Genomic DNA, 17096 nt, shown 5'->3' on the forward strand with positions numbered 1-17096 from the left:
GGGGGAGGGGCTACTGCCCTTTGTGATGTCATGAAGGGAAAATCTCCAAACGGCCTGTTTGAGCACACATTTTCTGAAAAGTGGAGCAGGTAAAAGAGGAGAGGATGGACTTTTCTCATCATTGGGGGGGGGTTTGTAGACAGACTAGAGACACATGTTAGAGTATAGAAACATGGTGGAGAGTATTTTGTATAATATGTGACCTTTAAATCGTGCACATGTCTGAACAACTAGATTTGAGATGAGCATGTTGCTGACGTTTTAGAATAAATGGCCGCTGTATAAGGAAGCGTGAGCTGCTTCTGAAAGCTGCCGTACTGTTACTGTATTTGCTGCTGTGATAAAAACATCATGTGAATTATACTCAGATATATTAGCTCGTCGGGAAAACATATTCTCTTCCTCAGGTCGGTTTGTCTTGACAACGGTCAACTCAGAGTTCATTTCATCGGGGTGGAGGAGTAGCAGAGAGAATCACTCCCATGATTCCCCACCAGCCTCAATGTCATCTTTTGTTATTTTTGATTGAGAGCCCCCTGGTGGTGGAATGTACATACTGTGTGTTTAACTCTGTTTAACCCAGGACGACGTGGAGGAGGTGAAGGGCATCATGTTGGACAACATGAACAAGGCCGATGAGAGAGGTGACAAACTGAACGACCTGGAGGACAGAGCTGACGAGCTGCTGGAAAAGGTAAGAGTGTGTCAGAGAAGCTGTTCAGGTGAAAGAAAGACAACACAGCACTTTAGTTTCTCTGTGGACTTTGTGAAGGTCGGGGGAATGACTGGAGTTTATGGTTTACAGACTCCCTCTCTGCAGGCTCACAGACAGGAAATGTCACATTGAGGTCTAAAAATACACCTTAGGAGGAGCTGGCGAGGAAAACAAATGTACAATTTACATCCTGATTGTGTTTGATGGGGCTATTTTTAGAGAGGTATTTCCTATTGTTTGCTAAGATGAATGAAGTAAGCTGGTCTCTCCGGGTACCACAGAGTGAGTCCAGGACATGCCACGAGGTAAATGTCCATCTGGGGGTCAAAAAGAAGGTCAACCTATTCCCACATAGCCCCGTTGGCCTGTGTTACATAACGCTGTGGCCAAGATCTCAGGGAAGTAGAAAAGCAAACAGACAGAGGACTAAACAGTTTGATTCACTTTGTGATCACATGGTTTGTAAGGATGTGTAGCTGGGAGCTCTCGAGAGTTGCTCAGCACTCAGAGCACGATAACACATCAACAATTTGGAGCCATTTTAAGACCTGAAGCTGCACTAGATTCTGTTTTTATCAGAATAAAGGAACAACCAAGGAAATGTGATGTGAGGGGGATTATCATGAGACTCTGTGTTCCCAAAAATAACTTTAAAAATATTCCAACACAAGACTTTGCCTAAATGTTCTCTCCTCCTGCTACTCTCGTCTCTGTGCATGTCAGTGGCGTTGAGGCTTCAACTTTGATTGGATATAAACTTTGTGACGTCCTGTCAATCAGATAGTGTTGTGGGCGGGACAATAGGTGAGACGGAGTGGTGAGAGAAAACAGACACACCTGCCGTGGAGCCAAAGTAGCGCTCTTTGTAAGTTATTTATTGTATCAGCAATCGTAAAATAAAACGCTGATACAGATAATCGACCGAGTGCCGGATATCGGCCCCCGATTACGACCAGGAGGACAATCAGTCGACCCCTACCAGAAAGACTACAGTGATGTGATCATCGAGAATATTCTTCTTTAAAGAATGGAACGGAAGGAAACAACAGAAGTGCATTTCATTTCATCACGTGCAGTTCAAGTGGTGTTGAAAGTGCTGTGAATAATCTTTTATTCATATGGTTTAGTTTAGTTACACGACACAATAATCTGACTTTCTCTATGTGTGCTTCTCTTTCAGAGTAAAACTTTTGAAAAGACTACGCGTAAGCTGAAGCAAAAGTATAAAGGGACGAGGAAACTGGTGTTCATCGGTGTCAGAGTGGTCGCTGCACTCATCATTATCGGACTCATAATCTTTAAAAATTAAAGAATTTGAATATTGTCAACCAAACATCATTGTGCTGCTCACTTTCTACTTCTTTATCGTATGGATCGGATCCCAAACAAGGCCACCACTCAAAGGAAGAAGTCACAGAATCCATTCCCCTGCCTCGGTTGCTGATTCGGTTTGACTCAACTGTCTGAAGACGATGGAGGAGAAAACACTTTCACTTCATCAATATGTAAATATTTGCAGCCTGATGTAGTTTCAAATCAGAAAAAAAACACACAAAAAAACGCACTGTAACAGCTGTCATGAGCACTGGTGTTGCACTCTGTTATTGCAAGACATGCTTCTCACACACACAGGCCTGTAATACACACACATGCACAAACAGGACCTGTGGACATGCCTTTAATGGAGAGATGTCAGAGTGGGGGGGCTACACAGCACCAGAGCAAGGGCACCTCAGCAGCACTCGGGACCTGACCTGGCACCTCTCCAGCAACTTTTTTTAATATGACCACTGTAGTGTAGCACAAACAAAAACATTCTGAAGATTGGCTCTTTTTGCTTTTATTCATGTCATTGTTCATCTTGTTTTTCCAGGCAACGTGTGATGTGTGGGACTTCAGGGGCTTTTTGAGCAAGCCTCAAGTGGACGCTTTATGCAATTCTGATTGGCTTCATTTTTCAACACTCGAGGAGGCTGCCTCTTGGTCCAGTCCTTATTTTTTAAACCATCACTTTAGCGTTGAAGCGTGCTTGGGCACGGTACGGATGGCCAGTGTGACCGTGCCCTGATCCCTTGTGGACTCGGGCACATCATTCCTCACGTCATTAACATCTGTGAGGGTTCAGTGCTTAGGCTTTAGGGTGGAGACTGGGATTGGGCCTTTGTGTGTTTGATACAGGCTAAGGTGCACCCACACATGAAGGTAAAGCATTTGCAACAATCTCACAATATCTGATACCATCTTGCCAGGTTTGTGGAGGTGTGCCTTAACCACTTCCAAACAACCAGAGAATTATACTTGATTTCTCTTTCCTCTGAAGTTGCCAGCTGGCTCGGTCAGACCGGCTCCTCCAGGGAGGAGAGGTCCGTGTTGTCTCACTCATTCTAGCTTTCCATATCATCTCACAGGAGCACTGACAATGTGACAGCCTGAAACTGTCAACTTCTTATCAGAGTTTATGATGTTAATAAACCACAAAGAACAGTGACCACTGCTGAAGTTATATATTAACTTTAAAAATAACAATATTAACACACATCCATATTTTAATATATATATATATATATATATATATATATATGTATATATACATATTTTTAGTTGTATATTCTAAGGCTTCATAAGTGAGACATTAACCTTAATCCATTCATAAGTAAACTATCGATACAGTCACTTGAAACATGAATTCTTCCCTGACGCTTATTAAATTACTCAAAGCTCTTTTACACCGCAGGTCACACTTACACATTCACACACTGATGGTAGAGGCTGCTGTTTAAAGAGTCCGTCAGTATTAACTCATCCATTCATACACATTCACACACTGATGGTAGAGGCTGCTGTGTAAAGAGTCGGTCAGTATTAACTCATCCATTCATACACATTCACACACTGATGGTAGAGGCTGCTGAGTAAAGAGTCCATCAGTATTAACTCATCCATTCATACACATTCACACCCTGATGGTAGAGGCTGCTGAGTAAAGAGTCCGTCAGTATTAACTCATCCATTCATACACATTCACACCCTGATGGTAGAGGCTGCTGAGTAAAGAGTCCATCAGTATTAACTCATCCATTCATACACATTCACACGCTGATGGTAGGGGCTGCTGAGTAAAGAGACCATCAGTATTAACTCATCCATTCATACACATTCACACTCTGATGGTAGAGGCCGCTGTGTAAAGAGTCCGTCAGTGTTAATCATCCATTCATACACATTCACACTCTGATGGTAGAGGCCGCTGTGTAAAGAGTCCATCAGTGTTAACTCATCCATTCATACACATTCACACGCTGATGGTAGAGGCCGCTGAGTAAAGAGTCCATCAGTATTAACTCATCCATTCATACACATTCACATGCTGATGGTAGAGGCCGCTGTGTAAAGAGTCCATCAGTGTTAACTCATCCATTCATACACATTCGCACGCTGATGGTAGAGGCCGCTGAGTAAAGAGTCCATCAGTATTAACTCATCCATTCATACACATTCGCACACTGAAGGTAGAGGCCGCTGTGTAAAGAGTCCGTCAGTATTAACTCATCCATTCATACACATTCACACGCTGATGGTAGAGGCCGCTGAGTAAAGAGTCCATCAGTATTAACTCATCCATTCATACACATTCACACCCTGATGGTAGAGGCCGCTGAGTAAAGAGTCCATCAGTATTAACTCATCCATTCATACACATTCACACCCTGATGGTAGAGGCTGCTGAGTAAAGAGTCCATCAGTATTAACTCATCCATTCATACACATTCACACGCTGATGGTAGGGGCTGCTGAGTAAAGAGACCATCAGTATTAACTCATCCATTCATACACATTCACACTCTGATGGTAGAGGCCGCTGTGTAAAGAGTCCGTCAGTGTTAATCATCCATTCATACACATTCACACTCTGATGGTAGAGGCCGCTGTGTAAAGAGTCCATCAGTGTTAACTCATCCATTCATACACATTCACACGCTGATGGTAGAGGCCGCTGAGTAAAGAGTCCATCAGTATTAACTCATCCATTCATACACATTCACATGCTGATGGTAGAGGCCGCTGTGTAAAGAGTCCATCAGTGTTAACTCATCCATTCATACACATTCGCACGCTGATGGTAGAGGCCGCTGAGTAAAGAGTCCATCAGTATTAACTCATCCATTCATACACATTCGCACACTGAAGGTAGAGGCCGCTGTGTAAAGAGTCCGTCAGTATTAACTCATCCATTCATACACATTCACACGCTGATGGTAGAGGCCGCTGAGTAAAGAGTCCATCAGTATTAACTCATCCATTCATACACATTCACACGCTGATGGTAGAGGCCGCTGAGTAAAGAGTCCATCAGTATTAACTCATCCATTCATACACATTCACACACTGATGGTAGAGGCTGTGTGTAAAGAGTCTGTCAGTATTAACTCATCCATTCATACACATTCACACACTGATGGTAGAGGCTGCTGAGTAAAGAGTCCGTCAGTATTAACTCATCCATTCATACACATTCACACACTGATGGTAGAGGCTGTGTGTAAAGAGTCTGTCAGTATTAACTCATCCATTCATACACATTCACACACTGATGGTAGAGGCTGCTGAGTAAAGAGTCCGTCAGTATTAAATCATCCATTCATACACATTCACACGCTGATGGTAGAGGCTGCTGAGTAAAGAGTCCGTCAGTATTAACTCATCCATTCATACACATTCACACGCTGATGGTAGAGGCCGCTGTGTAAAGAGTCCGTCAGTGTTAACTCATCCATTCATACACATTCACACGCTGATGGTAGAGGCTGCTGTGTAAAGAGTCCATCAGTATTAACTCATCCATTCATACACATTCACACACTGATGGTAGAGGCTGCTGTATAAAGAGTCCATCAGAAGTAACTAATCCCATTTATACCCATTCACACACTGATGGTAGAGGCTGCTGTATAAAGAGTCCATCAGAAGTAACTAATCCCATTTATACCCATTCACACACTGCAGACGAAGCAGTGGGAGCAAATCGGGGTTAAGTGTCTTGCCCAAGGACACATCAGACGTGTTGCTGCAGGAGCTGGGGATCCAAACACCGACCCCGGCGACAACTCTACCATCTGAGCCACAGCTGCCCCATTTCATTCATGGAGAGGAGAGCTGATAGCTTAAAAAAAAAAAAAAAACTCATCATGTTGGATGTTCCCCAAATTTTAGATCAAGACCCTTTACAAACATTAAATAATAAAAAGCAAAGTGGCAACCAGATAACTAGTCTCTCTGCTTTTGAATGTTTATCAATTATTTTCAGAGGAATTGTAAAGTATAGAAGCCTTTTGTATAAAACTCTCGAGGTGAAAATAAAAACACTCATTTGAATCAACCATATGTCACAACTTTGGGTGCAGGCAATCAGAGAAAAATAGGACACAGAGGCAGACAGCAGGCAGGCAGAGCACCTTCAGGATTTATTGTTCTGTTGAATATTTAGTCAGGTTTCGGATGGTAGGAGATGGATGTCTGAGGCCATCTAGTGGACAGACAGAGGATAGCATGAGACTTTTGGAGGGGGAAATGTGACTATTGATAAGGAACCTATCTTGGAACCCATTGGCTATTGTGTGAGGATGATGTATGCCCATGGGAATGGTGGCCAACTTTCGGACATTTCAGTCTAACCAGCAAGAAAGCTTCCGGCCAAGACTTCCTTTTCTCATGGCTATCAGGCGGTCGGCCTGAAGGCAGGGCATGAGGCCTGAACAATTCAGGAGGGCAGCCAGGAGGATGACAAAAAAGGTGGAGCAGGTTGGGATGACAGCCAGGAGGCCAACCAAGAGCAGAGAGCAGGTCAGGAGGGAGACCGGGAGGTTTTAAGGCTTGCCATCTAAGGAGAAACAGGGCAAGGTATTGACCAGGCCACAGGGACCCATGAGTGGCCGGGCCTTCTCCAAAGGATTTGGGGCACAGGGTGGCTGAGGCTCTGTGGCGCAAAAGAGCCAGGTCACTGGGAACCACAGGGGCTGAGTCTTTTGGAAGCTGGGAGACTGGCACACAGGCTGATGAGGCTACGAAGACTTCAGTTTGCTGGACAGCTAAGACTCCAGGAAGCTGGATGGTGAAGACAGAAAAGGGCGAGGCGAGCCATGGTGGCCACTTTTTTTCCTCAGGCCTCCATGGCTACCAGGAAAAATGGCCAAGCGAGTCCTGGTCCATTGAGACTGATTAACCATTGCAGTGCTCCTCACTTCCTGGTGAGCCTTATGAAAAAGAAAAAAAAAGTTTTTCAGTCAAAACTTTCTAAAGGTTCTGCTGGGTCCATAATGTGGTTGGTTCATTCTGTCACCATGTGGGATTAAGAAGATACTGGACCCAAGTGCAGACAAAATAATTTACTTAACAAAATGTCAAAAGACAAAAACAAAGTCTCACTTTTTCTAATCTCTATCCACTGTCCCATCTCTCCAATAAAGGCGGAAAATGCCCCAAAATAAATCTTGAGAAAAAAACCACATGTGAGACGAACAAATGGATATTGTAGTGGATCTTTTACCACACATATATATATATATAAGCAATTAATTAACAATTGCAATCAGAACTGGGAAAATGCGACAATCTTTATTAAACTGGTCTCTCTACTCAACAGGTGGGCTAGCCCAAAACTTCACAAACTTTTTGGCCCCCAAAATAAGGTGCTAGAGACTGGTGACTCACAGTGTCCATGGAGGTGGTTAAAACATTTAATGTTGCGCACAGCCTGGCAGGCTAATATTATTTTAGTAAATTATTGTAAGATATGCTAGAAGCAGAACATAATTAATCTCTTGAACTTCTTTGTTGCCTATATTTTCACAAAAATGGGTAAAATATGCAATTCTAAGTCATTTTTAATTTCATATGTTTTTGGAAGGAATCTCGTGACCCCCCTTTCAGTGTGTTGTGACCCCTCAGGGGGTCCCGACCCCCACTTTGGGAACCACTGAGTTAGCCAACCTGTCAATGGCTGATGCTACAAATTCCATTGACAATCCCTTCATTTGAAGAAACAAAAGAAAAACAACCTCCTTTTAGCTGCTCTGCTGCATTCAGACACAACACTTTACAGCATGCTGTGACTTTTCTACAGTCTGTTGGGGTCCTATAGGCAAACATGTATTTGGGGCCCCTCCAAACAGCGTTCAACTTCATCATGTCTTCCAGTGTCCTGCCGCTTACTCCTCTTCGTCTCTTTTCCCCTCCCAGACCGATAATTCCTCTTCATTTTCCTTCAGTTACTTTCATTGTCGAACTTTGTGTTTTAACAGGAATAATGCATGAGATGGTTAGCAGGGTAACCAGAGGGAGAGATGTCAGATGGGGCCCCTTTAGGGATGTTTCCTACTGTAAAAATGTGCCAGTTTTGAGCCACTGCTGTGTTTAAAGTTTGTCAGCCCTCAAGGGCCCCTTACTGGCCTGGGCCCCAAGACGTTTCCTGCCCTGCTTGTTGACAAGAAGCACCTCTGACAGCATACTTTGAAACTTTCCACAGTTTTTACCTTTGATTTAATTTAAAACTGAAATTTTAAACTTCTCTGTATTTGTGTAATTGATTTAATTGTTTTGCTGCAAACCTTTGTTTTGATTCTGTTTGGTTATGTCTACTCTCGACATCACTGGAAATGCCTTCAACAATTTTTCGATTGAAATAAAGCTTGAATGAATAAATAAATAAAGCATGGTGTCTGGTTTAAGTTTATGATAGAGTACAGTGTATCAGACGGGAGCTTGAAGTTCAGACACCTCAGTATGTGATAAATCCATAGGGATAAATCTCAGAAGCACAGAAATTGTTTTAATTTTACGCTATAAATGTAGGCTAATTATGATGATATATTTTCTTATATATGTATATATGTACATATGTGTATATAGCCTGTACTGATGATTTATTTCCACGTGTCTTTATTTAGTGTTTCGTTTTAATATTTTTTTTATTCTTTGTATTTTTTAACATTACAAAAGAACAACTGTAAAATAGCAACGTTGAAATAATTTAAAATATATATCTTAAAAGACAAATAAATACGTAACGTAGCAGTTTTGCGCCGGAAGTGACGTAAAAAGTTCTTCCTGCACCAAGACCGGCAAGATGGCGGCGGACACGCAGGTTTGTCTGACTGTTTTTTAAAAGTAGAGTATCCGCTTACCGCATGGACCTCAGACGGCGAACAAACCGAATTCGTGCCTTAATGAGTACCGCTTTGTGACCATATTGGCGGGGTTTGGTATGAAACCGGAAACTCGTGATAACTAAAACGTGTCTGCTGGCTCAGTGCTGCGTAACGTCAGCCAGCCTGGACTGGACCAGAGACAGCCGCAGGGTGTAGCTTCATTTAGAGAGTGTCCTAATGGTAATAAACGAGGTAGACATTTAAAATGTAATGTGTTAAAGGTCTGAACAGCAGACTAAGCAGACTATCATTGTACGTGATGACGTAGGCCTGCATGACTGTGGCAAAAAGCACAATGGCATAGGCTGCTGATGCAAAGAGTATGAACTAATCTATTTATACACATTCATACGCCACCGACCAAGCAGGGGGAGCAGCTGGTTAAAAGGACACATGTCGCTACAGCAGCTGGGGATCGAACCCCCAACCTTCCGGCTGAAGGAAGACAGATTTACCACTGAGTCTGCTTTGATTGATTTTGAAATCAGGATTATTAAACATGATAACACCTGGATCACATGCACTCTGAACACTTACACATTCAGATCACTTAGAAATACAAGTGACAAAACATTTAAATATATAAAAAACAAATAATTTTGCACACAGTTTTTGTCTGGTCTGTTATCTTCTCACCTCTTTAATTTTCTGTCTTGGGGAAGCCAAAACAGCTTCCACACCTCTGATTTTACGATTAATCTTTACATTCCTAGCCAAAAGACAAAAGCACAATTAAAAACTTAAAGATTTATTTTTGGGCGTTTTGTGCCTTTAATTAAGAGATAGGACAGTGGATAGAGCTGGAAATCAGGGAGAGAGAGAGTAGGGAAAGGAGCCACAGGTGGGATCTGAACCTGGGCCGCCCGCTTGGAGGAGCAACGCCTCCATACATGGGGCGCGCGCACACTAACCACTGCGCCACCAGCACCCCCACAATTAAAAACTATTAATTACCCAGCCCTCATTACGCTTCAAGCCAAACCCTTCACGAGTAGTTAGTTGAAATTACATTTCTGTTATTGTGATTGAATGAAATGCACATGATGAATAAATACCCAAAGACCTGTTTGTTGTTGGAAGTAATTATTTAATGTCAACAACGTTTAAAACGACGTCCTTACAGCTCTACAGTCCTGTTCTCATCAAGAACCCCGATCTAAGTAATGATTTAATTTTCTCTTCTGGAATAAAATCTCCCCTGTTGATCATCAGAGTCTGACTTCAGCAACATCTCTTTCCATTCACTCATCCGTTCTACCAGCCGTGTTGCTAAGTGTCGCTGTCTCGTTCAGGTTTCAGACACCTTGAAGAAATTTGCTGTGAATGTGACGACGGCGAGCGTGAAAGAGCGCAAAGAGATCTTCAGAGATCTGAAAGCGTGTATAAAGGGCAAAGGTGAGTTTCTTTTCATTATTATTTATTTGTCTGATGTAATCATTTAATGTAACTCTTAACGCTTCTTCTCTGAAATGCTCCCTCAGAGTTACCGGAGCCCGCCATCAAAGGACTATGCAAGCTCTTCTGTCTCACTCCACACAGATACCGGTGGGTACTTTGGATCACTTCCTCTTCTTCTTCTTTATGCTCTTCTTGTGATGCCTTTGGCCCCGTGTCCACCTAGCGTTTTTTTTTTCTGAGCTCCAGCATCTTTTTTTCAATTGTTTTCAATGAGTAGAGAGCGTTCTCAGCAGCAGGCGACCGCTCGGAGAAAAAAACGCCAAGCATCTTTTGTCCCAGTGCCCCGCCTTTTTTGTGTGGCCACTCAGAGCGCTCAAGTTGAGAATCTTTCAACTTTTCAGAAAGACTCTGTTGATGTCACCGGCGCTCTTTTCTAAATGTTTGATATTCCTCATAGTTTTGCCGCCTACAAATCGTGTCTTGTATCCACATCCTCCTTGCTCGGTGTCTGATCGGGAAATAAATGATCTAAAATATAAAACATGCAGTAAAAAGTAACGGAGCAGTGTCGGTCATAAAGACTGTTGTCATGGAGACAGGACGGACTTGCAGCGCTTTTCTCCTCAGAGCAATAAATGCTTAATACAAGTGCTTCCGAGCGCACAGCCAGCGATTTTCTGCCTGGTAAACACCGCTAGGTGGACTCGGGGCATTGGTCAGTTAAGTCTAGCTATGAATGACTCCTTTATAATGTTCATAGTTTTTAAAAGTGCAGACTGTGAGCGTCCGCTGTTGGACCTGTGTTGTGTATTCCTCCCTCCTTCATTAGTTCAGACCTGTGATTGTAGATGTTTCTGTGTGTTGACATTGGCGTGTGTTCGTCTCAGGGATGCTGCATCCCGCAGGGAACTCCTCTCCGTCATCGCCCAGCTGGCCGAAAGTCAGCCCAACATCCTGGCCACCAGCCTCCTTCACAGCCTGCTCAACAGCGGAGTCATCAGCAAGAGTGGCGAGCCCAGGTAACTGTTCAGGACTGCACGCTGCAACCTTTATCTGTCAAAGGAGCTCAATTCCTACATTATCAGAAGATAGCCAGTTCATCACCATGGCAACGTCAGTAAAAACCCTGGCTTACACTGCGGGATAATCAGGCCGATTTGAGCTCCGATACCTCCTTCCCGACAATCGCAGGGTCAGGGTCGTTCCCGACTCGAGGCTGCTCAGAAACCGATGACCTCTCCTGATTATTTTGTAGTTTGAGTCGTATAAAGGTCCAATCTTAACGTCCTCGTTCTGCTCGCAGATCGTCACAATCGACTCCCCGAGTTATTTTAAACTTGTTTGATATTTAGAATTTAAAATCTTGACACTTAAGTCATGAAAGTGGAGGAAGTCGTGTGTGAGTACAATAACAGCGAGAGACGGGGGAGGGCAGTAGTGGCGACCGGTGGCAGGACGCCACCTGCCCAGGTGTACTGGACATCTGCATGCATCATGTAGTCTGTGATGTGCCATTATTTTCACATGCTGTAGTGGTGCATGCTGAGGCTATAGAGAAGAAGATCTGAGCGAGACTTTAGATGATACATTTCTCAAAGTTGTTTAACTGGCATGGTAAGAAAAAACAAAATCAAAGACAGTATGATTACGACTTGAACACTGTGAACAAACAAATGAACCTCGTCAATGTAACAATGTTTGTGTTGTAATCAATTAAGCAACAAAATGAACAAACACACTTTTGTCTTTGGATGGATACAAATCGAAAACAAGAATCAGTCGCCCTCTTCAGACTGCTTTTTTTCACACAACTCTCAGCCGTAATCACGTCTTTGTCCATTCATATTGATTCCTCGCCGCCGTAATATTGGCGTCCCAGTCTGTGAGGTCACATTGTGTTTCGGCGCTGTGGAAGCAAAGCACAGCTGAAGCTCCACATACACACAGTCAGACCTGCACACACGTACAATGTCACAGGGGCGTTAATATCACAGCTTGAATGGTCAGTCTGAAGAGGGCTTTGTTAAACTATCATCTGCTGCTTGGATCAAAGTTGTCCTTGCTCCTCATTAACACTTTGTTTTCTGATGTGTTCAGTAAAAGTGCAGGCTCTGCCGCCTTCATCTGCCTGTCCTGGACCTGCCTCTTAGTCCGCACTGTTTTTTCAGCCCCAGACAAAAGAGAAGGACCCGTCTGGAGGAAAATGGTCAGTAAAAGATTACAACACTGTTTGAACTAAAATAAAATCCTGTTGAAGTTTAAAGCTCCTCAAACTGTTCTTACTCTGATGTTCATGTGTTCACTGAAGACCACTTTAAACCAGGATCAGAGTTCTAGTTCTGATGTCTGTTTCACCTGTTGGTCCTCTCTGTCGTAGGTGGAGGTTCAGAGCCTCCTTGTGGCTGAGGTTGTGGGCGGAGCCAAGACCACTGCTCAGAAATCCAGCCTCAAGAATCTTAGTCACCTTTGGGTGGAGGTAAGTGCAGTGAACTCGCTGTGAGGAAAACACAGTCAGGGGTCCTTTTTATATTCCCCCTCCCCCCCCCCCCCTTTAAAGTCTCGCTTTCAATGTGACCCAGCAGCCTCTATCATCAGTGTGTGAATGTGTATGAATGGATGAGTTAATACAGATGGCCTCTTTACTCAGCAGCCTCTACCATCAGTGTGTGAATGGATGAGTTAATACAGATGGCCTCTTTACTCAGCAGCCTCTACCATCAGTGTGTGAATGTGTATGAATGGATGAGTTAATACAGATGGCCTCTTTACTCAGCAGCCTCTACCATCAGTGTGTGAATGGATGAGTTAATACTGATGGTCTCTTTACTCAGCAGCCTCTACCATCAGTGTGTAAATGTGTATGAATGGATGAGTTAATAGTGATGGACTCTTTACTCAGCAGCCTCTACCATCAGGGTGTCACTGTGTAGGTGTGACCTGTGGTGTGGTCTAGTCTGTAAAATGTAACTAAACTTAAGGCCCTGACACACCAAGGAGATTGTCATATCATAACAATGGACTACCGCCCCCTGCTGGCATGGAGAGTTACTTCCTCTCATGAGCAGAACGTACGTGGTGGTTGGCCGTCGGCTATAGTCTTTCCCGTGTGTTCAAATGAAACTTTATGCACAAGACGTGAGGCAACGCTACAGTCGATCCTTCGTCTCCACTAGTTCTTTCCCGTCTGCTTGGTGTGTCAGGGCCTTTATATGATATTTAACATGATATTCCCTGCACTGTAATTCTGGATGTGTCTGATATTTTGTTGTCTTTAACAGAACTCTGGACTCGTTGATGAATACATCAGCACACTGTTGACTCTGGACCAGAGCCCCATCTCACTGGCAATGCTGGGGGTGTGTCTAGACTTCTGCACTGCCCAGAAGGACAAAGCTACAATAGAGAAGCACAAGGTTCAACAATATACTTCTCCTGTTCTGTCTCATCTTGTCAATAACTACACATGTACCATGCTTCTACTTGGAATCTGGGGTCTAGATTTAAATCCATATATGTGTGTGAACTGCTTTCCAGAGCGCCCTTTTGGACCTGTACATAAAGTCAGTCCTCATGAGCAAGACCAAACCACGGCAGCACGTCTTGGAGAAAAGTGGATCTTTGCTCCGTCATGTGTCCCACTCAGACTTCAAGGAGCTGCTTCTCCCCACGCTGCAGAAGACGATGCTCCGCAGTCCAGAGAACGCCATGCAGAGTGAGACGCCGTCAGCACTGAGTGAAAGTTTGATACTCTTACGATGGTGATTGTACTCTGGATTAAACTTTGTCTGCTCTTCTTTTCAGCCGTCTCCTGTCTTCTGTCTGCTGTGACTCTGGACCTCAGTCAGTATGCCATGGACATCGGAAAAGCCGTTGCAAGTAAGGCGTTAATCGATGCTCTAAACATTTTGGTCTTAAACCCTCAGGCATCAGTTTAATTTACTACCCTCTTAAGTCACTAAGGACAAAAATGTCCATGACAAAAAAACTGATATAAAAACAGAACAGATTGATATTTTTTTTCTACTTTTTTTGCATAAATCTCTTTAACAACTTCAGCCCTGCTCAAAACTATCAAATAATTATCAGGAATTTAACCCTTTAAATGCCAGTTTGATTCCATGATTCTGGCATTTAAAAGGTTAAATTCCTGATAATTATTCAATATTTGATAAGAGATTTATGGAAAGAAAGTAGAAAAAAATATCAATCTGTTCTAGCAGTTTTTTGTAAGTGGACATTTTTGTCCTTAGTGACTTCAGAGGGTAGTAAACATGTTTCACAGTGTTCTATTGATCTATTAAAAAAATGTGCAGTCCAAAATGTGTCAAGAAAGAGTCATATGCCATATGTACTAACACAGACAAAATGATGGACAGATGAAGAGGAAACATTTGACCAAATGGACAAAAATGTCCATAATGATGCATGAGGGAGCAATTTGCAATTGCACAAAAGTATAACGGACCAGCTGGAAAATGATGATTACTGTCAATTTCCACATACATTTCCACACGTCTGCGTCAGCGCCATGAACTACGGCACTGTTTGCTGCCACTCTAGTCAACGCTCCAGTGTCCGTCTCCAGCAGCTCCACTACGCTCTGCTCTGTTTCAAATAGACTCAGAGTCTATTTTTGATGGAGCCCGCTTCAAGTTTGCTTAAAGGTGGACAGAATAGGACGACCCGGATAGGAAGTCAGACCAGGAAACACACTGAGATCCTGTGAATTTCAAAATAAAACACAATAAACGGACTCCCCATTTTGTATTTCCCATCGATTCATCAACATTATGTCAAAACCATGGTGTGACGGGACGCAGCACGCACAAAAACTGATTTATTTTACATATTTAAAATACAGACTGAAATTGGCAGTAACTGGTACGGTATGAAAGTGATGCAGACTTAATTTCTGGTTCGTTTTGTGTTTCAGGCCAACTGAAAGCCAATAATCCTCAGCTGATGGAGGAGGCGGTCCAGGCTATGCAGCACCTGGTCCAGCAGTGCAGTGACCCCTCCTCTGTGCAGGACATCGTCACACACCTCTTCAAGATCCTCGGAGGTGAGCCAAACTTTAAATTAAACTAGTGCTGTCAAAGAATCTTTTAAGAGACCGGCTTTATCATGAATTAACCAGGTGGACTTCATCAGTCTGCATGATTGACTATTGGATATTTTGAATGTTACACACACACACACCTCTGTACTACAAGGGCCGTCGGCTGTAGTCTTTGCAGTGTGTTCAAGTGCAACTTTTTGACCAAGACGTGAGGTAAGGACACTAGCGGCCTTCGTCTCCTCTAGCTCTTTGCCGTCTGCTTGGTGTGTCTAGTCAGGGCCTTTAGGTACAGGTGTAAACACTCCCAGGTTACATAGAGATCTGATGACGTAGGTAAAGGGATGTAAACACTTGATATCTGTCCACATCTTTAACCCGAGGTGTAAACTTCCTGATTTATTCTGATTGGCTGAAAAAGGTTTTTCTGTCTTTGCAGGCTCTGAGGGGAAGCTCACCGTCGTTGCTCAAAAAATGAGCGTGTTGTCAGGTAAAGGAGCTTTTTTAAACGATATGATCCTCCATGATGTGAGGCTGCAAACAGAGTTCTGTAAACGTGTCTTCTTCTAGGGATCGCAAGCTGCAGCCACCATGCTGTGTCAGGAACCTCCAGCCAGACTCTGAGCTCTGCCGTCACTGTCATGTTCATCCCTTATCTACAACAAGAAGGTATCCTTTCCCTCCCTCTCCTCTCCTGCTCCACATATTTATCAGAACTACACTGTATTTATGTGTTTGTGTCTGAATATGCCGCGTTGTGTTTAGTTCACGAGGGCACCTTGGTTCATGCCGTGTCCATGCTCGCCCAGTGGAGCGGCCGCCTCACAGTGGAAGTCCCAACTGCTCTGATGGATTGGTTTAAGAAGGCGTTCACCCTCAAGACCTCCACCTCTCTGGTTCGAAACGCCTATCTTCAGGCTATGCTGGGGGCATTTAGAGGTCAGTCACATGAGGGGTGTCACTCTCTTTGTTTAAATCAGGGGTTCTCAAACTGTTTTAGACCATGGGCCCCTTTCAGGACCCCCCTCATTATCATATCGTTGATAAAGTATTAATACTATGTAATAATGTACTATGTGGTACTTTGCATCGATAGAATTAGGCTACATTTGTACTTTCCATGTAATTCATTTTATAAACTTTGAGAAAATGTTGGCTCCGAGGAGTTTTATGTTAACAGTTCTGTTTTTTTATTGTTGCGCAGACATGTCACGATCATATCAAAATTCAAAACTAAAGTGGGCGGGAGTATTAGACAAAATAGCTAATTTAATTGGTGCAAGAGGCTCCAGTTTGTAGATACGCTTTTTCAATGAAATAACACACTTTTACAATTGTTTTTAAATTATTCCGCTGACCCCCAAGCTATGGTTCGTGGACCCCACTTTGAGAATCACTGGTTTAAGATACACATCCTGTAAATAATGGACTTTACTTATCATGATCTTTTCTACTCGTTAGACCCCCTAAAGACCCTGAGACTAAATACCAGCCGTTATCCTTTCTTGTTACAGGGGACACTCTGGCTCAAGCCTCAGAATTCATGCCTCTGCTCCTGCAAACAGTGGAGAAGGCGGTGGCACAAAACTCCCAACATGCTCTGCTTGCAGAAGGCGTGTCGGCGTCTGTTCTCTTGAGCCGACTGGCGCTGCTGGAGACACAGACAGGTGAGGCTGGGGTCAAAGCTGCCCCTCTGTCCTCACTCCTGAAGCCTGCTAACACC

General features: G+C 43.5%; 2 protein-coding genes across 2 annotated transcripts in view; both read left to right on the forward strand.

Moving 5' to 3' along the window:
- The first annotated feature begins 270 nt into the window (after window positions 1-270).
- LOC132974103 (vesicle-associated membrane protein 5-like) lies at window positions 271-2252 on the forward strand. The gene is made up of 3 exons (XM_061037917.1): window positions 271-279; window positions 584-694; window positions 1896-2252. Exons 1-3 carry the CDS (start codon window positions 271-273, stop codon window positions 2022-2024), a joined length of 249 nt encoding a protein of 82 aa, XP_060893900.1. The 3' UTR covers window positions 2025-2252.
- Window positions 2253-8774: 6522 nt separating this feature from the next.
- Window positions 8775-17096, forward strand: part of gcn1 (GCN1 activator of EIF2AK4) — a 35316-nt gene continuing 26994 nt past the window's right edge. Inside the window, exons 1-14 of the mRNA XM_061037187.1 lie at window positions 8775-8855; window positions 10212-10314; window positions 10401-10464; window positions 11205-11336; window positions 12415-12523; window positions 12695-12793; window positions 13596-13730; window positions 13852-14029; window positions 14119-14193; window positions 15251-15379; window positions 15813-15863; window positions 15944-16042; window positions 16139-16312; window positions 16888-17040. Of these exons, the coding sequence (XP_060893170.1) occupies window positions 8838-8855; window positions 10212-10314; window positions 10401-10464; window positions 11205-11336; window positions 12415-12523; window positions 12695-12793; window positions 13596-13730; window positions 13852-14029; window positions 14119-14193; window positions 15251-15379; window positions 15813-15863; window positions 15944-16042; window positions 16139-16312; window positions 16888-17040 (1519 nt within the window). The 5' untranslated portion in view covers window positions 8775-8837. The remainder of the gene's footprint in view (window positions 8856-10211; window positions 10315-10400; window positions 10465-11204; window positions 11337-12414; window positions 12524-12694; window positions 12794-13595; window positions 13731-13851; window positions 14030-14118; window positions 14194-15250; window positions 15380-15812; window positions 15864-15943; window positions 16043-16138; window positions 16313-16887; window positions 17041-17096) is intronic.

The sequence above is a fragment of the Labrus mixtus genome, chromosome 5, assembly GCF_963584025.1.
Source record: "Labrus mixtus chromosome 5, fLabMix1.1, whole genome shotgun sequence".
Classification (NCBI taxonomy): Eukaryota; Metazoa; Chordata; class Actinopteri; order Labriformes; family Labridae; genus Labrus; species Labrus mixtus.